Source organism: Pezoporus occidentalis, unplaced genomic scaffold, assembly GCF_034315485.1.
Source record: "Pezoporus occidentalis ecotype Australia unplaced genomic scaffold, CSIRO_AGI_Poc_V1 ctg103, whole genome shotgun sequence".
Classification (NCBI taxonomy): Eukaryota; Metazoa; Chordata; class Aves; order Psittaciformes; family Psittacidae; genus Pezoporus; species Pezoporus occidentalis.
In genome coordinates, this window is record NW_026912812.1 from 450,255 (window position 1) to 473,970 (window position 23,716).

The following is a 23,716-nucleotide window of genomic DNA, read 5'->3' on the forward strand; positions in this document are numbered from 1 at the left end:
CAGAGGTAATAAAAAATAATTTACAATATAGATAATAAAGCAGCCTCTCCATGGTTACTTTCACAATCACTAGTAAGTGAAGATCAAGACTGTAAGGTCATGTTATCATAATTATTTGCTGTCAACATGGATTATTTCTGCTAAATGGGAAACTGGTTTTAAACACTGCTGTTTATGTAATACTATCTAGATCAAATTAACTACAAATCCTTCATCAACAGTAACAGTAGTGCGAAAATTAATTAACAGGGTGAACTAATTTTGGTATTTAATGGAGTACAGGTCACCATAATTTAATCTCTGTCCAACTTTCTTCCATTAATGTAACATCATGGTACAGTAATGATTCTGGGTCCAGTTGTAGAAAACTTAATCATGTTAACAGTCAATATACACCAGATTAACATTATCTTGGAGCCACATGTAGGTCCAATTAATAGAGTCAAGAAACCAAGAAAAGTGAAACATACGGACTTTGCCAACCTTAAAATATGAAACGATATATAAAATAAGAAAGCAAAATAACATGAGGTTCACAAACTTAAACTCCAGTTTGCCTTAGGCTTTTCATTGAAAAAAAACAGGTAAATATGTCTAATTAAAGGCAATACATTGAGTCTACAGGTTGTTGTGAAATAATCAGTGAGAGGTACATTAATCAGCAGGAAGAGAGAGATTTGCCAAAAAGTAATGAGCTTGAAGCCCACAAGGTATGCACTGGAGCAGCAAAAAAAGAATTGAATCTAGGTGTATAAATACAAAGATGCTTTGCATTTACATAACATTTTGGTGTAACTCCTGCATTGAGAGGGTAAGAACAGTTTAAGATGTACTGACATATTTAAACTACCTAAGCCAGAATCAAAAAAACCTCTGAATTTTTTAACCTCTAGAAATTTTTTCAGTACTTAAACTGCAAATACCACACAAACTATAGTGTCTATATATATATATATATATATATATATATATATATATATATATAGTTTTATAATGCATTGGCTATAACTGCATGCTTCAAGTTGTGTTTCAAAACACAAGAATTGAAAACCAGACTGAAGTTGCAAGTCACTTGAAACTTTAGTCTTTCGGAACTAAAAAATTCATAAACACTTACTTTTCCTGACTGCAACCTCTGAATTCTTGAATCACATACTTTAATAACATATAATAAACTGTTTATTTGATTTTTTATAGTGTTGATATCTGAAAGCAAAAACAAAGAGGATTAAGCAATGCAGATGAGTAAATAAACTCTTTTTCTGAAATGCTGTAAAAATACCATACAAAAAGTGAAACACCACATATAAAACACACTGGCTTTGAAGAGAAGAGGATTTTTTTCAGTTTTAATACCTTACTGATAAAAGTGAACAAGAATAAATATTCTTTTTCCTTTTTTGGATTAACTGTTAACTGACTACCAATACTAAAGTATTACTGAAATCCAAAACCACCAGTCAGGCAACTTGCAATTCAATGGGAAGTATACATACCTAACCAGTCAGTCTATGTATTAAAAAGAAAAGAAAACAAACCAAAAAACAAACACCCAAAATCCCAACCCAATAAGCACAAAATCATGTTGGCATCTCCATTTCATATTTTGAAAATATAGCACTAACCATCTCCTGCTGTATCTAGAGATCGGAGATACTGAAGTTCTTCACTTGCTTTATCTTTCACTGCTTCCAACTCTCCTATATTATCACTTAATTTAATAATATTCATAAAGGCCTCATAATTACAGTTGGAATCACGAATCTGAAACAGAAAGTTTTATAGTATAAATAATGTAATACAACTAAAAGCAGGACATGATTTTTCATTAAGTGAATTATTCTGATACAGCACTGCAAAGCATCATTTTGAAAACACTTTGCTACTTCTAAACCTTCCTTTTGGTAATAAATTTTTATACGGACTGAGGAAGAAGCAGCATTTGCAGTCAAAACCTATTTCACGCCATAATTTTCTGTTTTCAAGAAGTACAAAGACATACGGAAATTCATCAGCCTACTTGATGATCTTGTCCAAAACCCCATCAAACTTCTGCTATTACCCACCTCCTTAGCTAAGCAGGCAGAAACTGGTGAGACCACTGAAAAGGTTCCAGCTTTGCCAAGGTCCCCTGCAAGTGTACATGTCCCAGTGTAATGGTTTCTTAAGATACAGAATTACAAAAAGAATGAAAACATTCTACAATGTAACCATAACCTACTGGGAAAAAAAAAAGGAAGATAAAAAAGGAAATTACTGAATTAATAAATACCCTCTCTGAAACCCTAATTCAGATAGCTTAATAGTATTGACAAAGGGTATCTCAATACGTACTGTTTTTCCACTGTTGGCATAGATGGAACCTGCTCAAGAGACTCAAAAGGAGTTTGTGCAAGTTGAGAAAGCCTGCTGTGCCACCAGGGTCACTGGAAACGGTGTTGTGAATGCAATGTAGAGATCAGGGAAAGGCTGGAAGCTTTATAGTATCTGCATGCAGGTGCAGAGGGTTGAGTTCTAGGGCTGTCTTTATCATCCAAAGCCACAAAAAGTCACATTACCCACATCTTTTATAAACACTTGTTTTGCTATGAAAATGCAGTTCTTGGCCTGTATTGCAGAAGTGCACTGACACAAGTTGCACAGAGCACAAAGAATGAAGACTAGATACCTTTGATCTAATCTAATGGAAAATCTTACTAGATTTTGAATAGTACAAGCAATACTTGAAATTCAAACATTTTGTAGAAACTTGAATTTCACACTGAAGGGAGACAAGTTGAGATTAACTTTTAATTTTACTGCAAGATAAATAGTATCAAACTGTAGGGTGCCTAGAAACATGAAATTAAACTTCTTACTTTCAGAAACTGAATATATTCATTCAAATCTGATTTTATGTCACAGGTTCCAAAAGAAGCTAGAATTTATTTCAGTCATCCCTACTTCTGACCTTAAATTCTGCTGCAATCTTTACTTCGTAAGACTTCTATTAAATTTTTGAAAGCATTAATTCTTCCTTATCTTTCCCCCAGCACATTTACTTCTGTGTCTCAGAAAGCAATTATGAAAATTAGTATTTGGGACATCACCAGCATAACAGAAAGCTTTATAAAAAAACCTCAGAATTCTATCTTTGGATGCAGCTGGGGGCAGTGCTCAGTAAATAAAGAATGAGGCTAAGTTACAAATAAAGAACATGCGTAGGAGGAAAGGGGAAACAAAAATTGAAAAGCTTAGTCCATATGAGCAGCGGTGTTTGCTCTTATTAAAGCTAGGTTGCTGCAGAAAAGCAGCATGCAAACTTTTACATGAAATTGAAGTGGCTGGAATGAAAGGAACATTATACACATACACCTCAGTTCATTCAATGCATAAGAACTTTTACACTGAAATCCAAATTTCAGCATAGTTTCATACGCTTTGGTTTTCAGCATAGTAATTGAACACACTCTACGAGACTAAAATATACAAATAAAAGTGTGTGTGTGGGGGGGAGATATAACTAAGTTTTAACTTGCTCTGCAAAAAATTCAGTAATATGAATTAAAAAGTGTGAATATTCTATTTATGTTAATTTTACAGTACTACTTTTAAATGTTGGAGTAGGGGGTTGCAGGTGCACTGGAGAGATATCAAAGTAAAGACTTAATTTCTTCCCACTCAGTTAATTTATTAACCATTTCCACAAATACCCCTAAACCAATTACCCTGAGATTCCTTAGCAGAAGCAAAAAAAAACCCATCTCACTCCTTGTCATCCTGGAGGCCTCTTAAGCTTTAAAAGGACACATTGTAAAAATAGTCAAGGAAAAAAACTTCCACAGTTACTGCCACACTTCCTGAACAGCTAAGTAAACCCAACAGGAGACTCAGCTTTGCACTGTCATTTATCTGTCCTCAGCCAGGCAACTTCTGCCTGACCACCGCAACCATATACAGATAATACACACATAGTGTGAATGTGTGTGTATACATACATATATATTTTTATAACAATATATAAATATATTTTAACATAGCAACTGTTAAGTTCACCATCCCAGCCGATATATCCACTGATAACTTTTCTACCAGATATCTATCTGCCATGATTACATGGAACACAAGTAAAGCTCTATATGAAAATAGTCTGGAAATATCTCTCATTTTAAACATTATAAATCTTACCATCCATATGACATACTGATTAATATAATCAGGATCACTGAGCTGGTTTATTAATGGAAGAAGAATTCCTCGGGAGAGGATTTCCTGAAAAACAAAATATAACAACTCATTTTATACATTTATTCATAAAGCTAATATAACTGCAACAGTGTAGCTTGTGTAGAGACTAAACAAAAAAATCATTAAAACATTCAGTAGGCACTAGCACTCCCTGTTCCAAGTAACAATAGGTAACATTAATACTTCAAGAAAAACAACATCCATCTTATTAAGCTTCTTTAATGTTGCTAAAGGTAAAAGGAACTTCAAAAACATTTCATAAACACTTCCCTGATATTCAATGTGTATCAAGATTGTACTGCATTTAAAATAACCTATTAGATCATTTTTACAAAATAAGAACCGCAGTTCATATAATTTATTTCTTTTCATGACACTAAACCAAAGAATTGGAACACACTTACCCTGACAAAGTATCGCATGATCTTGTTCTGGAAGTCTCCAGGAGGTAGCAATATATACAGTAAAACCTCACACAGATCCCTTAGGAATCCTAGGGAGGGAGAACAAGAAACACTCAGCACAATGTTATATTATTTTGTTTCACATCTTATCTGATATCATAAAAACCAACAGATAAATCCTTAAAATTAAATTCAAATATTCAGTCATATATATTCTTAAAGTCCAAGTATCACAGTAACAACTTTCAGACTGAATATAAATTGCACTGATGTTGATCTGAGACAGGTCTTGGTCTCAAAACCTAGGCAAAAGAAAACCAAACTCAAAAAAGCAAAAATTAACTCTAATGTTTTTTTCTTATTTAACATATGGAGATGATTCTCCCCCTCCTTCACACTTTATAAAGATAACTAATTTTTTTAAATGAAGATTACAGAGTAGCAATAAGGAAGGCAGATTTAACAAAAGACAGTGAGAATACACAAAGCTATCCACTGCCTCTCAGGCATATTTCTATCTATCATATTTATCTCTAACATATTTCTATATTAAAATTTTCTCAATGAAGAGTAGCTACATACATACATACCTCTTTATAATTTATAGCATTAATATGTACAAATTATAAAACAAATTAGGAAATATAAAATATACATGTAAAGTAGATAATCACACTTTGAAAGTCACATGTTAAGATTTCAGTATATTTCATATTGTGAACACAACTGTTAAGTGTTTTCGTTTAGTCTGCTATACTAAAAGCAAGTACAGAAGGTAATATTGAGAGACCTTCTTCATCTTTGGGAGAAGTGCAGACTAGATCACGACAGACTTCTTTTTCCATTTCCACTTCAACCTCAAAGAATGTATCTACAAGTTCCTCAGCTTGATCTATACAAAATAAAAAGAAACATACTTTTTTGTAAAGACTAGAAACTTGAGAGTAAACCTGAATTATAAAGCTAACTGTATTTCATACATGTAAGACACCTGCCTACTCAGACTTAAATAAAAAACATCTTTACGTCATTACGTTACCTTTCATCTGATCGCCTTTCTCTGCTATTCTTTGCTGAGCTTTTCTGAAAACTCGAAGATGAGTGCCAAAGTCATCAACAAGTCGTGTAGTGAAATAAGGCTGCCAGTCTGTTTCCTTTGACCTATTGGAAAAGGACATGCATGAAAATTAATTTCTTTATCCTGAACACAAAGAATAATAAATTTCTACTTGCCCTTCCTCCCTGCCAAGAGGCACACAGATAGTAAACATGGAAAAGCAAATAAATAAATCTGTTTCCCAATTGCCTATCCACTCAAGACAAATCAAATATTGTAAAATACCACTCTCGCACCATATTAATATTTATGCTTGAATTACTTTTAAGGTCAACTTTAGTATCTGGAACAAAAAATCTTGATGTAAACAGTCTACAACCTAAAACTACAATACTCCCCAGGTCTTTTTCAACTGTACTTCCTATTGTTTTGGAAGGCACTGAAACAAAATAGTTGTCTTCTGAATTTGCAGTACACATGAGTGAAAAAACACATGTTTCTCTTGAAACTACAAGTGACCTAGTATTATCAACAACTGGTTCCACAAGCTTGTGTAAGGGGTAATTTTTGTTAATCTCCAACAATGCACACAGGTTAGTTGTAAGAGAATAGTCACAGTTAGATCTTCATATAACTATTTCCTCAGTGGTATGAAGAAGATACAGAGAGATTCCGATGATGTTCATGCCTTACTAGACAAAATGAAAAGGCTAACAAAGCTTGACGTTACTGATGGCTTTACTCTGCATTAAGGATTCCACTGAATATTCCACCTGACTTCTACTTTGTTATAGCAGAATCCTTCTACAACACTTCCTTTTCTGTGTTCTCACCCTCACCTTAAAAACAGAGAATAGGATAAGGAGCTCTGGAAGAGAGGGAAGCCTACTGCAAAATCTAGATGGGGAAATAAGAAGCAGAGATGTCCCAAAGGGCAGTCAATCCAAACCATCCACACAGTCAATGAAACACACAACAGCACTAGGTGGCAGCATTACATCAATCTCCCAAAGGCATAACTAACAAGGGAAACAAACACCAAAAAACCCCCCCCCAATATCCCACTGCATTCATTCTCTCTGGAAGCTCACTGGGTATATGAAATATACCCAGATGATGGTACTAAGACTACTACAGCTCTATCCAACCACAGTCATTGCACTACATCATTTTTTCTTAATAACAGCAACTGCTGCAGCCCTGTGAAACCCATTGTACAGAACAATACAACTGCACAGAACAAGTAGCTATTTTTGAAGAGCTATAGTACTGTAGGGGAAAAAAAATAAAATCAAATTTGCTATAACTTGACCTGCTTTGACACAAACCCAGTGCTTGATCCTGTTCAATGAAGTAACTCTAACAAATAGACAAAAACACTAAAGCCTGGTCCATTTCATGCAAGCACTGGATTGCTTGCTGCAATGTACATTTTATTTAGCCTAGCTTTCGCTATTTCCAAGGTTTTCCATTATTTCTCAATCAGTAAGATTTTATTGTAATAATTTTTTTCAAGCTTAAACCTAGCTCTCTGTTTCAGACCTTGCCAGAAATGCACAGTGATTTATATTTTCAAGTAACAGAGGGAGGAACAGCAACTCGTCAAAATTGCTAAGTTTATTACATTTAGGTGACCCACAAACACTTCTGAAGAGAAAACAGACAACGATCAGCACAGTGGATGAATACCTGAAATCAAACCTAACAAACGTGTAGACAGATAAAAAGGCATGTGGTACTTGGGCTGAGAAATAAGTCACACTAAAGATGATAAATAATTTCCCAGATGAATTTTCTGACTTCCTACTACTTACTTAAATAGCAGAAAAAACATTGGACAATTAACAAACTATCCATTTCTTCTGAATCAACCCTGATTGAAAAAAATCGTTTACATACATGTCATATCATTTTGTTCCCCAGACTACCATTCCTTTAAAAATACTTATTGTTCTTATATATTGAGGAGTAATGCCACTGCCACTTTAAAAAAGTTATCAGAGCTGATAGAGATGTTTGAATTAAAGGCATATTTCACTTATTGACTTACCTTTGGAATAGCCCTGCTGTTTATGAAACAAACCTGCATACAAAAAGGTGAAGATTCCTGCAACTCCATGCTTAAGTTGCAGGAAAAAAAAAAAAAATATTCACTAATTTCAGACATCTAAATTTTGAAAAAGACCATGACTACAAGGATCATCTCCATTCATTCTTTAAGGGACGAGCAGAAGACTGTAGTTCTTAGATTATGATCTTAAAATTTTACATATTCTATAAAATGCTCTAAACTAGCTAATAGATAAACTCAACCATATCTTCTACCATACATCCCACAGAGGTATGTGTCCACTTGTTTAGGCAGTGTATTGACATAAATACAGATAATCTTACCTGGCAGAAAACTGAACAAGTGCATACTGAAGAGCCTGCCTGATTTCCAGAAGGAACGATTCATCATCACTTAGCGTGTAATACCAATACTGCACATAGTCTCTCAGAGAAAACTGGATTACCTGAAATCAGAAAAGAAAAAAATGAAGATGAACTAATGAACACAAGACAACAAAAAATAGCTTCTTGTGCCTGATAATACAACAGCAACCATATTAAAACATAGTGAACCATACAACCCCCTACCCTTATGAAACTGTGAGTGAAACAATGCAACTCGCATAATACTCTTAAATATAATAGAATTTCTCAACTTGTATTTGTATCTCAAGTACTTGGATACCACACAGTCACTACTGGGGGCGGGGGGGAAACACAACCAAAACCAAAAAAACAAACACCTCCCCTAAAAAAAAAAACCAACAAAAAAAACCAACCAAACAAAAGAACAACAAAAACCCCAACAAAACAAAACAAAAACAAACCAAACTAAACCAAACTTACCTGCTGCAAAGGCTCATCAATTATATTCGCACCTGTCAGTCTTCTGTCAATCTTAATTGGTCTGGCTTCGCGTTTCATTTCTTCTATGCACTTGAAAGAGATTAGGAAATGTAACTCTACAGGTTTTATCTATAATTAAGAATCAGCTCTACTGTTCATGATATATACATATGTACACACTTCCAGTAATGACTTTATGATAACATGAAATGTAGAGAGTAATAAAGATATAATCATAGCATTATAGAATGGCTTGAGTTGGAAGAGATAAAAATCATCTAGTCCAACCAAATGCAATGAGCAAGGACATCATCAATTAGATCAGGTCGCTGAGAGTCCTGTCCAATATCATCTTGAATGTTTCCAGGGATGGGACATCTACCACCTCTCTGAGCAACAATATCACTATATAGTAAATAATGGTGAGGAACTAACTTGAAAACCTACTTCTTACCTGTTTACTGTAAAGGAGCAAGCTTGCTAAAATACTAAATCAGAAGGAAATAATACAATTGTTCAGTTGTTTGGGGTTTTTGCCTCTCAATTTCTTCATCCATTTCAGTTTACTGAATATGCCAGAAGAAAAATCACTCTTTCGTACCATCACTACTTGGCAGATGAGTCTTTAAAATGTAACTGATGGTGGGGTAAAAAATTCTCTTATAGCAGGACATGCAACTCAGAGCAGTTAACTCCAATAACAACTTCATCAGAGCAGACTTTTTGCAAGTGACACACTGAAAAATACCCTTTATCAGTGCTTCTCTAAGTGGATTAATGCAGTGTCAATCTATAAACTTAAGAAGAAATCTGCAATAAATCCCTTTATTTTCACAGAAATAATGATTAAATAGGTCGCACTATTACTCAAAATAAATCAAGCTATTTTATTATTTGATATAGAGAGAAAGTTATGACTACACTGGAAACACAGAAGAACTGGCAAAAACCATAAATGAAAAAATTATAAACCATATAGCCGGTATTTCTATTCTACATGGCTTTCCCTAAGTAGGTCTCCTTCAAACCTGTTAAAAGTGAATGGTAGTGAAATACCTGAGGCCAGAAAACATTCCTCTTCCTCCTACTTAACCAGTTCTGTATCCCAATGCAAAAATAGTATTATGTTGGAAAAATCTGTATATTTTTAAACTTTCAAGATAAGGGGACAGTTCAACACTACTCTAAAATGCATAATGCTGAGTCATTCAAACAATACTCCCAGTTATATACTAATGAATTGGCAAAATATTTTGTCTTGACAGTGCTAAAATTACCAAAACAATACAGAATGGCATGTTTAAATATTTCTAAGCACAGTAAAGTTCAAATTGCCAAAACATTGTGAAAAGAGCCTAAATTGTAAAATTTTACAATTGTTAAATTGCAAATATTGTTTGCAGTTTGAGAACTGCATACATAAAGCCGCATTTGGAAACACACAAGAAAACCCAGCTGCAAAATAAAAAGCACTAGCAGATATGTTTAAAGTCCTTTCTTGAAACTATGCTTGGTAACTCTTAGATATGAAAAATGCCTCATTTGGACTCTGCCACTATTTCCCAAATTGCATATTTGCAGTCACAGATTTCGTGAATGCACAAGACACAGAGGACTTAAACATCTGTAACATAGTTCTCATCCCAAAATAACCAAAACCTCTACAATCAATAAAACTCTGACTTTGGGGAAAAGAGCTTCTTAAAAAGAAGCTACATTATCAAATTACTTCTCAAAAAACAGTATCACAAAATAATTTCATAGTAAGGAAAATTCAGTTCATACTTGGATCATGGAAGAAGCATAACATATACACTAGCCACTTGAAAGAATATTTGCAGCTCAAGACCCCTTAGGGCCACAAGGGTTTTAAAACATGGAAAAATAAAAAATAAATATTACTTTCCAAGAAAGGTAACTTAGCAGACATTTAATACAGAAATGGCAAAAAAGGGATTCCAAGCAAACTATATATTTGGTTTTTGGCTAGGACTGCTTTTTTCTTGCACTGCTACTGGAAAGCTCTGCTACACTACCTAATGTTCTTTTAATACAGTGGCAAAAAAGAAATACGAAACACTATTGCAGAAGACAGATTTCATTTTGAAAACAACTTCAAATACTATTTGGTGAGCCAACTAAAACTAAGTACCTTCATACTGCAGAACTTAAATGCAGAGATTAGCCAAAACAGGTCACTTGAGAAGAGTGATTTGTCAATAATCCACACTCAAATCAGAAGTCAAACTACTAAACTGGCAAGGATTAAAAAAAAAAAACAAAAAACAACAAAACAACAAAACCATAAAAAGCCCAAAACAAAAAAAAAAAAAAAAAAAAACAAAACACAATTAAAAAAAAACAACCAAACCACAACACATGATTCTTTTATTTAACCAGAGCATACATACATACTAAGCTCAAAAAGTAACAATATCATAATAAAAAGTTTCAGCGATGTAGAGGAAATTTAAAAGACGCAAAACCTAGTAAATCTGCTTTCAAAACATGAGACATAAACAATACTCCACAATCCATTTAAGCACTAATGTCTATATAACATCAAGAACCTTAGTCCCCTAAAATGAGGTTTCATTATCAGAATAGAATCGTTACCTGGTTGCCCTTTTTCAGCCTCAAACTATATATTTTTCATTTGGATCAGTGATATTACTTTATAGGTTATTTTATAGGTAAGTTCCAGGTTTATTTCAACAGATTGGAATCTTAAGTGAAAAGGCCACCTACCAACTGAGCTATGAACCGTTGACAAAAAAAGGTCTGTGATTAAAAAACATACTGCTGAATCACAAAATAGATTTCTATGTCCTACAGATAAACACACACACCCTTTACAGACAACATGAATTGTAATGATCTGACAGCTAAGAAAGGGCAGGACATTTCAGTAAAAACAGTTGTGAGAATAAATGTAACATACTAGAAAACTCTGGGTTAATTTTCTCTATTCTGATGACTGCAAATGGATTAGGCCAAGACATATCTAAACTGCCAAGTTGCCAAGATATACTGGCTCATAAACCAGGAATTCCTAGAGTTTCTACCTCTTGGCTATTACAAATTTGAAAGGCGGATGTCACTGCTGCTCTACATTTATCTATGAATTTGCAAGACTTCTGCTTGTCTTAAAAAGACAGCCAAAGATGGTAACTTCTACATCCCTGAAGTACTGTAAATCTAGACTTTATTACAGTTTAAACTTCATAGTTAGGCAAGCAACTTTCTGACACAAACAACTGAAAGAATCAAAACTGGAGCGACTACAGATCCAGTGACAGAAGAATCCTAAATAATCATGACAATCTTAGAAGAAAAGGCAAGGAGGAGCTATCACTCCCACCAAAAAAAACCTAACACACACAGGGAGTCTGTAAAGGAACGGTTTAATAATTCCCTCTTAGAAAATATTAGCAAATCACATCTTAATTCATTTCTCACAATGAAGCCCGAAACAATATTTGAAACAAATATCCCATAGTGCTTAGAAAGCCTGTATTTCCAAAAGGAAAAATCCTGCATTTTACTTGCACACTGCAGCTGACTCAAAACATAAAAGCAGATTCTTTTATCCTGGAAAATGGGTGCAGTCCTTAGATTAACACTGATTCTAACATCATTCTAATATTCAAAGTTATAAAATCTGATCTAGAATTGAAAAACAGTAAGCTCTCCTTACCTTAGGGATCCCAACTGATGTACAAGGAAGAAATGAATGTTCACACTGCTCAAGATATTTTTCCGAGTTGCTTTTTCCAAATAAAAGAGTAACCACAAACCCCCTAAAATGAAAAAGAAATACCAGGCAGAACAAGTAAACTTTTACCCCCTCTAGAAAATATTTCACAGCAAGTTATAAAATAACAATTCTCACTGTTTACTCTCCTAGTACAGTGCTCTTTCACAGTGTCACATGAAGCTCAAAACAACTGACAAAATACTAAGTATAAAAGTTTCCCAGCCTTGTATTATCACAACAGAAGAACATACTCAAGGTATAAACCTAGAAGAAAACTGAAGTCAAACCCAAGTTGCTGGTTTTTGGGGGACTGTGAATTTTTTGGTGTGCTAGAGTTTTCTGGTGCCTTTTTTGTTTTGGTTTTAATTCAGCATATAAAAATCTAAATAAATGCTCTCCTGGACCATTTATTTTAAAAGAATGTTAGATCAGAAATGCACTGACTTCTTCCCTCACAATTCTACACTGATATTTAAATTATGACTTATAGTTAAATAGGTTAATTTCATTATTAGTTAATTTTATTATTAGTTAATTTTATTATTGTTTTCTTTACGATACAATGAAAGCATAAAGGAAAAATCAACCATTACAAAAAGTTCAACCTTGTTACAACAGCAGTAATTTGTTTACGGGTTATGATACTAGGGTACTAAAACATAAACATAGAGCTGGTTTTACTAAGAAATAGATAAAAACCTAAAGGCTGTGCCAATTATAGTATAATCAAAACATGTAACCTTTAAAAAGCCAAACATTTAAAAAAAAAACAAAAAGGAATATGAAGTTACTGCTGCTCAGACTAGCCTTGGGAGACTAAATATGCATAGATTTTTACAAAATTTCAAAGCATTCAATTTAAAGGAGAGCTGACCAACATTTGTTACCACAGGGACTCGCAAAGTTATTTCAGGTTTGAAATGTGTGGAAGGAATACATTTTTTTAACATAGATTGCTGTTGATATACAATACTCTTATTTATATGATTAGAATAAAATTGTCAACCAAGCTAAAATACGCCATTTGAAGGTTTTGATTCCCAAGCGAGGAATCAGCCAATGTACTCCTGAGGTTCAGTAATTCAGAAGCAGGTAGGTAACAACTCCAAGACAACAACAAAAAAAAGCTACACAAAATTGTAACTTGGTAATACATAATAAAATTTCACTTGATACTCTGATTTCCTTACATCCACCTTTATCTGTTTTTCTACATATGAGAACAAAAAAATAAAAGCAGATCTAACTGCTCTTCTGCTCCAGATACTTATAGGTAACTTTAAAATCTTAACACCAATGATGTTAGTAGCACCATAATTGAGTTCAAGGGCAAAAACCTACTTAGAAAAATCTCAGTTTCACTATGCTTAAAGGATAACTAATGTTTTGGTTTGGGGTGAGTTGTTTTGTTGGGGGATTTTAACTATTAAAAAGCTAGGGTTTTCTTTTTGTTATCTATCTTCTATTAGAAACCTTAGTTTTCTTTTAAAGAAAACAGTATATCAAAATGCATTTTTTATATATGTATTTTTTAAGCCTAATTTTTTTAATTTTTTTTTTTTAAGCCTTTTAGTTCATAGTTTTAACTTCAAAAACATGCCAGTAACTTGGAGGTAATGGAGAAGGCAAGGACAGGAAAGGTGCTTATCTTCTTTCATTCAACAGGATTTAAGCCTTAGAAATAACTAGCTATAGATGACACATCTGTTGTCTCTTGAATATTTTGACCCTTTTAAAGCCAATGACATTTAAAAATACTAATATTCTAATATGCTATTGTTTAAATACATGCTCATCTTCTTCAATGCCTTTATGTATTTTTACTTTTAAACTAGAAATGCTAGGAGCTTCTGCCTCTATAGCAGAAATTAATATATTTTACTCTCTAGATTAAAACCTTGTGTGCATTAGAGAAGGATACATTGCCTGACCATTCAGTGTTTCTGTTAGCTAACCAGAAGCTTCTACTGTAAATGGCTAATTCATCAAGAGAATATTCAACACAGCAAATGAGAAATCATTTTAGTCTTTTCTCTAAATGAAAAGCAGAAAATGGAGAAATTTATATTTTACTTATATTTTTATTACTATCTTTTTCCCAGTACTAATCTATGACCAGCTTTGCACAAGGACAGATTAACATCACAAGATGAAAGACAGGAAAATGAATACTACAGATCTACCACTTTTCCCCCCACAAGTCTGAAAAGCAACAGCCTCAGCTGAATGCTTTCTGAAAGTCAAAAAGCACTCTCAGAACCACCGCCTATTTGGTCAGCAGTTAGAAACTTCAATATAGGCAGCCAATCACATATATACAGATGTGATTAAGTATCAATATGCTTTTTGATGATAGAGCCAATTCCTTTAAATGGAAAAGCAGCTGATGGTCCAAGAAATTTCATTTCTCACACCAGAAGCCTAAAGCTGTTGCCAGAGCTGCAATTCACATCATTGTTCTTTCACTTCCTTAGGACTGAAAGAGGGAAGAAGATAAAGTAAGAAATATCCACAGCACAAAGAAAAGGCAGATGGTAAACAACAGGCACAACACTCAGTATAAGGGGTTTGAACCAGTACTTGAAGTAGAGGTGAAAAAAATTTCATGAATATTAACACTTTATAATAGCCTTGGCAACACAGGTTAAACAACGTTTGTCTTTTGCCTCCTGCTTTTGGTGGCAAGAGCTCAGATCCCTCAGATCCTGAATAAAAGTGAGGTGTCCTAAAAATCAAAAGAACTAGCATTTTATAAATCAGTCTTGAAACAACACAAAATGAAACAAGAACTTCCAATTTTGAGCTTTTATCCATATACACAAAGGGTTTCAGTACCCTTCCACGCATGCAATCAATAGTACACTTTCTACAAGCTATCTGTGCAAGCACACAATTCAGAGTATATCAAGAAGAAATAACTGAATAGCACATAACAGAAGTGAAACGGTATAAACAGATTGAATATGTTGATACACCTATGGCATCACTACTGTTTTCCTCCACAATTCAGATAAGGGCATACTAAATATTAAGGACACTGCCATAATCATGAACCAAAATTAGATTTTTTATTTTCTAAAGTTATATTAATTATGTTATCTACTAACTATAAGAGAACAAGTTACTTCTTAACATGAATTTTGGTTTGTTTTTAAGAGACACTTGACCAACCATTTTGCATAACTTCGTGGGAATTAATTTAAAAAAAAAAGCAGGCAAGAATAATTTAGATATAAAACTATCTGACCTAGTTAGCACTCATGGATTTGTATGCTGAATGTTAAAACTTAAGTAGGCATGTCACTGAAAAAGATTAACAGTGTAAAAAAAGGCCAGATTGCAGCCCTTGCCAAATAGACATGTATGAAGTAATGAAGTAATGACATTCTATGGGAAGGGCTGAGACTTCATATCTCTGTATAGAGGTAAACACATACTAGGGAGATGAATACAAATCCTGCTTTAATGGATACATTACCACAAGAGGAACTCATCCCTAAGATCAATGCTCACTGGCTACAAAAATGTATCAAGGCAGCAAAAGAATTACCGCAAAGAGATATCAGAACTGACTTGAGAATGTGCATGCTCAAGAACTACAGGCAGCCTCATGGTGGCAAACTGTAGCTGACTTCAGACATATCCCATGAGGGACTGCTTTGACTGTTAGCTCTGAAGAGCTAAGCAACTGAAATTAAGCAAGAAGGAAGGCTAAGCTTTTAAGAAATTATGATACCCCACATGATTTTTCATACTCCAGATACTAAGGAGGTGGTAATACGAAACAAGTGTAAATGGACAAACTCTTGCCCTTTGGATGAACTTTTCACCTTTTGGTCTGGAAAAACAGTCAGCAAAATGCTTCAATCATACATGTATTAAGACTTAACAAGACAAAAGCATTTACTTAGAAGTCAGTTTTACTTTAACTCACTTTAATAGACTATTTTACTTTCTCAGAGGTGGAATTCCAAGTTTAATACAGCATAACAGCTCTAATTCTAGCCACTAAACTCTGTTAATTTTTTTTTTTTTGAGACATACAGGACTATGCTGTATCCAATAAGAAGGTTAAAAGAGCATTTCAAAGGAAGGTAAAAAATAAAGATATCCTGAACATCCCATGAAAAGTCAAGCAGGTCTTAAAGAGCATAAAGATGTTACTATCCTGCAGATATATCTTATGAATGAGAAGAATATCCCACTAACACATTTAGACTTGGCATTAAAAATAAAATTTTTAATGGTTACAAGGCTGAAATAGGATGTAATAATGGCGCTAAAGACTGTAATATCATCACCCCCTTGCTCCCTGTCAAATGACATGTCTACAGCTGCTGAACTGATGTTCCAAGACATAGCATCATTTCCACACAGCCAGGAAAATACCCACTCACCTTCCCCATGAACAAAGTATTTTAGGTAGGAAAATGAGATTGTTACAATGAAAGGGGACATAATTTCGTAGCTACTGGGAAAAGAACTGACAAGAGAAACTATGAACTGAAGTTAACATTGATTTTACATGAGCATTTGTCCTCTAACACTCAGTAGAAATAGATCCTCTTTTTGTTTATTTGTTCAATCAGATTTTTTTTCTCCTGGACAAAGGTAGTACAAGCATTATTCAATGGCAAAAAAAAAAAAAAATACTTTTGATAGAAAACTTTAATAAAAATAATTTTGCTCATAAAGAGCTACTCAATTGTGGGAATATTAATTACATAAAAATAAATTCAGATTTTCAGAGCAAAATATTTTCTAATATACACACTGAAATTTTATGTTCATAGTAAATCATACAAAACATTGAGTAGTATACTTACCCACCCACAAAGCAGAGGATATAAAATGCAAAGTAAAATATAGCGAAGGGTCCAAAAGTTACTAGAAAAAGCACAAGGCCAAGACTTCCCCATCCCCATATGGAAAGACTGGTCTGTAAACAAGAACACATGGAAAAGAAATAATTAATATGATATTCATGCAACTTTAAGTCTTCAGTATTTGCTGTGTCTAAAAAGCTTCAGACATTTTAACTACATACAAAAGAAATTTTGCTTGATGAATAAAAATTACCTTTATTTTTTAAAAGCACATTGCTATCCAATTATGCTGTAGGCTAGTAGTCTAGTTAAGCCAACATTAGAGCATTTTTCTATCAAATATTATTCCTCATCTCTCTTCAGATGCAACTATTGCCCTTTAACGTGCAATTTCTTTCTTCTCTATTCTTATTTTGTGCGCTTTGTTTCTTGAGATACCCTTTTTCTTCCTCCCTGAGAAATTCTCCGCTATTTCCAAGAAAAATGTAGGCTTTGTAACAAAACAGGAGGAGATGAATACAATCTCATTTTATACAACTAAACATGTCATTTTCCACAACCAAGGAACACTACACTTCTTCCCTAGATCAAAGCAGTTGCAAGACCAAAAAGCATCACTTTCTCCAGTCAAGTCTCAAAAGGGCTAACAGGTGGTGTTTACTGCTCAAGTTTTATTTTTTAAATACATTTTCTCCACACAGGTACCATCATGCTCCTAGAAGAGACCTGGCTTAGCCGGTAGGACTGATACTTTGGCAGCAGGGGAGACAAGGCTTGTTTGGGAAGCCCCTGGTACACGTAAAATCATCCACAAATGCATCTGGGGGGCTGGTGGGACTTTGGCTGGTGCCCTGTATAACACAGCAGACAAAACTTCCTGCACTGATGGATTCACCAGGAGTATGAAATAGCAGTGAGATTCAGGTTATTGTGCCACTGTAGGTTATAGTATGCGTGCATTCATAAACATATACACACATACACACTTGATCTATCTGGATAGACAAACATATGTCTGTATGTTCATATATACACATATATGCAGGGTAATCTAAAAAGCAAGGTAGGGAAAACAAAGCTACAATAGTTTTGGACCTTCACAATGCTGCAATGCAGACAACAAAGATTATATGAATTTAATTCAATCTAGTCTCTAGTGCAATATGGAAAGCGTGTTACAGTCAAGTCCAAAAGCATGAATCTGATAAGTATTTATAGGCCATCAAAACTCTTCTAGCTCTAAGGTTCTCAACTTTTCTTTTCTTGTTGCCTAATTTACGCCTTTCCTACCAGTGATCAAATGACACCCTGATGGGAACTCAGACAACTGCTATGTCAACAAGTAACACTAAGAATGTATTTAAATAAACTCGTCTTGCAGTTTGACATTTAGAAAACAAGCAGAGATCGAACACCATATTTTTTGGAGAGCCCTGTTTTAGCTTTTAAAACGGAGGACAAGAGAAGCTTGCCTAAAGTTCTCTCATTCATCTAAAGTGACTGTTTACATCAATCCATCTTAGGCATGGGATTCAGAAAAATTAACTTCCTCACAAAAAAGCTTCAAAAATCCTATAAACAATGAAAAATAATATAAAATAAGGCTCCTACATAAAGTATCTTCAATTCTTTCCTGAGAGCAAGACATCGGGTTGCCCAAAAGCAAAATTGTAGCTCTAAGGAGAAACGGTTTCATAGATGTAAATTGTAATTATCGGAGCAATTTAATTCTTCCTAGTTTATTATAAGTTTAACAATATTAAAAAAAAAAATCTGCTTTCTTTCTACATAAGGTTTCTTAGCAAGAGACAGAAGTTATACTTTTTTTTTCCTCTTAGTGTTTGAGACTGGAAAAAATGACTCTTTTCTACATACTTATATGCTCTTTCATTAAAAGTGTTGCGATTATAAAACTGGTCTGCAAGTTACTCAATTCTCTTTAAGGTGAAAAAGTCCATTATTACATGATATTCACAATACAATCCACACAGCTAAAAGGCTGAATATCTGTGCTACAGTAAATTAAAAACAATTTTTGGCCACAACTGAATAGAAGATTTATTTGGCTCATAATAAGCAAATGCAGTAAATAAACTGCACAGAGGGTGGGGAACAGAAAGACATTGATTTTAAAAAAATTGCAAATACAACAATTAACTAAATAAGACATGAGCTCTCATTATACAGCTACATTTCAATACACAAAGAAGATCCCTCATATTCATGCCCTCAGAAATACATTTAGAACTTCTGCAGAGAACTACAAGCAACAGTAAGATATGCACATAGAAGATAACATTTAATTGTGCTCTTTTTTGCCAAAAAAAGTCAGTATGCTTAATGGTATTATTCAAAAAAGTTCTGAATATGGGGTTAGTACTCTAAATGACTTAACAAAACTTAATTAAACTAGATAGCAGGACACATATTCAGAGTTGGATGAATGCATAATTAACAAAGAAAGTTCTGTAAGTCTAACAAATAAAACAGTGACCTTTTGTCCTATGCTCTAGCTTTGCAATTCAGCCTATGGCTACAGAGATTCAAATCTCATTTGATATTTTAATAGGATTTCTTAAAACTTGCACAACTTGGTAGACTGTAGTAAGTACAAAAGATACTGGCCCAATTCTCATATAATTTAGGTAAGTGGTTTATAGCCTAACAGACTGTGGGACATTAAAAAAAAAAAAGAAATCATTAGCATAGTTCCCATTAGGCTGACTATAAACAAAATTTCCCCTAGCTTCACAGTTCTTAAAAGGACTTCAGCAGTATAACTCCCAGTCAAATATTAAAACTTTGTTTAAAGTCCCTTCAAAATATCAAAATGAACTATCAGAAGAAAGTCCAAACATTACACAGATATGACTATGCAGCTGGTCAGTATGGAACTAGCTCAGGTATTTAAATTCAAACCCCACTACTTATAACTTAGCTCCAAATAAGTTTCATTTATAATGTCAATTCTTTAGAAGATTCACAGATTTACTGAAGCTCTGTCTAGCCTTACTGCAGTTATTTAAGTGCAGGGTGAACGTTTATTACTTGACAGAAAGAACAAGCCAGTCTTCTGAAGAGATGGTACAATGCTGGCAGACTCTTTAAGAGAAGCTGACATGGCCTATGCTGGGAGGGCTAACATCCAAACTGAACTATCATAGTACTATTTACTGAACTTCAAGAAACTAGGGATAGTTACCTAACTATTGAAGAATTTAGGCCTTAATCCCGTAGCAGGCATATATGGGTATATACTGTGTGCATCCACACATGTGCACACAGATAAAGGACCTTTATTCCACATCCACAACCATTCCATCATTTAGTCATTTTTGGTTACCATCACAACAGATGCCATACACCAGCCCCACCATCACCACTTCTTCTCTTCCATATGTGAGATAATACAAAGAATGACTTCTGCAGTGTATTTGTAAGGTCAAATATGCAAACAGCTAATACAGCATCAGTTACACACAGTAATTTTCTTCCCATAGTATGGAATTGCGTTAGCAAAATAAACTGCCATTTAAGAAAAGGGCTGCCTGTAAGTCCAAAGAGACACTGAAGAGCTCATCGGGTGAGAGAAGGCACACCAAGGTAATATTCACATGAGCTTAATCCAGATGTTTCAGATAACAAGACTGTCACCTCTCAACAACACCTGGTGTTTTTTTTGACTAGAATATTTTTTCCACAGTATACAGCCAACTACTAAAAGTGTTACACAAAAAAAAAACCTTTTCCTTATATACACGATTTTCTGTTCTTTGGCTTGTGCTTCCTAATTAATGCAGCCTTTTGATGGTCCCAGTTGCATGCTGGTAGTGCTGAACTAAGACTATGTGACTTATGATCATTCACACAGGAGCTTATGTAAATCTGTAAAACTCACTGCCTAGAAACCTAGGCCACACAGTCTTCAACCAACAGTTTAAGAAAAGAAAAATCCCACTGTATTTTAGTATGCAGTTATACATAATTTAGTAGTTTTGCACTGAGTATTTTGCAGAAAAACCAATGGGAGTATGACAAAGATTTAATGTATCAACCACAACGATTTACTCCAATAACAACTATGTCTTACTATACTTCACAGTAGCTTCAATAGGTTTCTTGTTTGCCTAATCCATCTGACATGCTTTCAGAGCTTTGCCTCTATCTTAAAGCAAACTCCTTGCTTGATACAGGCAAAAATCAAGGCCATACACTTGATATTGATACACTTTCACTAAAATGATTCACCAGTGTAACTATAGGTTTGTTGTCTGGATTTAAACTGGTCCTGTCAATTTCAGCTTGTAGCTGATAATATGATACATGTTTCTAGTTTAGTGCAAAACCACTGCTACTCCAGAAGTCCAGCCAGTAGGTATTCCACTTCTTTCTATCCTCCCCACTGCCCTCAAACAGCAATCACATCCATTTCCTCTCAAGAGGCTCTGGGTTCCAGGGTCCTCCCACTGCAGCCAGAAGCCCCTGTTCCAGGTACTCAGCTCTCTTGTCAATTCCCTATCATGTTCAAGGTAGTTATGATTTAAAGTTTGGACATAGGGAAAGAGCAGAAACAACATCCGTACAAGGCGACTGGGTTCTGGAATCATCAGTTTGTCAATCTTGAAGCTTTATCAGAATACTGCATAGGTCTTACACCAGTAGCATCCAGCAGGCTCATACCACTTCTGGAGATTGCCATTTGTGATTATTTTCAAATATAATAGCTGCAACAGAATAATATGAACATTGAAAGAATAGCAAAACCAAAAAATAAAACCACACTACTTTGCTCATTTGTCCATTCATATTAAAAAAACTACAGCAGCTGACATGTCCCTAACTAGACATTGATAAGCAAACCGTCATTTGCCATTTGGGTGGTTTAAACTGGATTTTTTCTTTTAATATGATGTCTTGCCAAATGTATTTAATGTCACCTCTGGGCTCACATTTTAAAAAAACTGTCAAGGATTACATACACAGTAGGTGTCAAGTTAAATTTCGTTAATTCTACACATCTTTTAATTTGATTTCCATTTTGAGTATAACTGGAACATGTTCATATATAAACATTTCTATAATTAAGGTGAGTGTCCTTTTTGTCAAATGATTAAAAACATTATTTTAGGATTCAAACTAGTGTCTCTTCACTAGCCTGACAAGTAAAATTGGAAAGTTGTAGCAACTGGAGTGCCAATTTCATTTGCATTGAAACTGCTATATTACACTGCTAGAGAAATATTTAACAATTGTGAAATAAGCCATTAACATCTTCGTAGTTACATTCTATCTGCAAAAGTTGCAGCAATCAAGTGAAAGACATGTCAAGTGGGGTTTTTGAAAAGTTCTGCATATCCTCATTTCCTAACATCACTAAAAGGTCTCTCTTTAACCTCCTCTTCCTTATCCTTTTCCCCTTTCCTTCCTAGCCCAAAGAGGCAAGGTAAAACAAAACCCTAAAGTCCATTCCTACTTCACAGTACACAAAAATAATTGTAGTGAATCTACACAACGATTTACTGCAGCACTCATATGAAAACTCTTGGCATTTTTTAACAGGAATTTTAGAGAGTCTATCTTGGTTTTACTGTTCCAAGTTTTGATTTTTTTCCCCCAAAGTAACCTTAAAGTATAAATATATGCAGTAATCATCTTCTAAATAAAGAAAAGCATTACACAATTTCAGAGTTAAGAATTTAGGCCAACTAAGTTTCTTCTGGCTGTAAATTCAGTATTCCTGCTGATCCCTCCTGGTTACAGAGGCCGGGAACAGCCCTTTGCTATGCTATGCGAGAGTACATCTGTCCCCTCTCTACCTCACCTCCTCCTCTTCCACTCAACATGCGCTTTCTATGTCAACTGCCTTAACTGGCTAGCAGTTGGATTAATTCAAGTGCAATCACGTCCAGCTATTTAGTCTGCATTTTCCTGCTGCTCCTCACATTGTATGAGGCAGAAAAGCCTTGAGGATCTATTTCCCCTATCCCTCCCTACAGTTTTTACAAGGTGGTGTAACAAAGCTCTTACGAACAGGGAACAACCTTCCATCTAAATTCTAGAACCACAATTACTGCACTGTTTCGACTATTCACCAAACTCATTTTTAGAAGTGCAAACCTTTAAATGAAAATGTCTGCTACATTTTCTTAAAATACATAAGACTAAAGTACAGCATGTAACTGAAAAGTTTCAAAGCTATTGTGCATATTAGTTCAATTTCAGCACTTACTGAGAAAGCAACAAATTCTAATACTAAAACCTGCCCACTTGCTATAGTCAGAATATTGCTATTAAAGTAAAAATGAACAACTTATGTTCTGTATTTTGATATAACTGGCTTGTGTAATAAAGCTCATGAAGAAAAAGAACAGTCTTTTGATTAACACTCCTAATTTTTCAGAAATGGTATTTTCAACAAGCTTTCTCTTCAAGTGAAGAGAAAAAGGAGAGGAAGGAAAAAAAAAGAGTAAAATTCAGCCTGGATTCCAGAGTCAAGATTTATTCTTTTTTCCTCCTCCTCTCTCACATCTGCTCTGACACCGTTGCT

General features: G+C 34.4%; 1 protein-coding gene across 3 annotated transcripts in view; it reads right to left on the reverse strand.

Annotated features, from left to right (window-relative positions):
• SNX13 (sorting nexin 13) overlaps nt 1-17,301 on the reverse strand; it is a 45,519-nt gene extending 28,218 nt beyond the window's left edge. Inside the window, exons 1-11 of one of the 3 annotated variants that reach the window (XM_062616518.1) lie at nt 17,170-17,282; nt 12,284-12,386; nt 8,587-8,676; nt 8,083-8,204; nt 5,671-5,792; nt 5,422-5,517; nt 4,632-4,720; nt 4,154-4,251; nt 2,067-2,163; nt 1,626-1,764; nt 1,118-1,206 (exon numbers count right to left, since the gene is read on the reverse strand). In XM_062616518.1, coding sequence (XP_062472502.1) covers nt 1,118-1,206; nt 1,626-1,764; nt 2,067-2,163; nt 4,154-4,251; nt 4,632-4,720; nt 5,422-5,517; nt 5,671-5,792; nt 8,083-8,204; nt 8,587-8,664 — 930 coding nt within the window. In that variant the 5' untranslated portion in view covers nt 8,665-8,676; nt 12,284-12,386; nt 17,170-17,282. Of the gene's footprint in view, nt 1-1,117; nt 1,207-1,625; nt 1,765-2,066; nt 2,164-4,153; nt 4,252-4,631; nt 4,721-5,421; nt 5,524-5,670; nt 5,793-8,082; nt 8,205-8,586; nt 8,677-12,283; nt 12,387-17,169 lie in introns of all 3 variants that reach the window. The other 2 variants (XM_062616539.1, XM_062616528.1) reach the window with 2 other exon arrangements.
• Nucleotides 17,302-23,716: the final 6,415 nt, after the last annotated feature.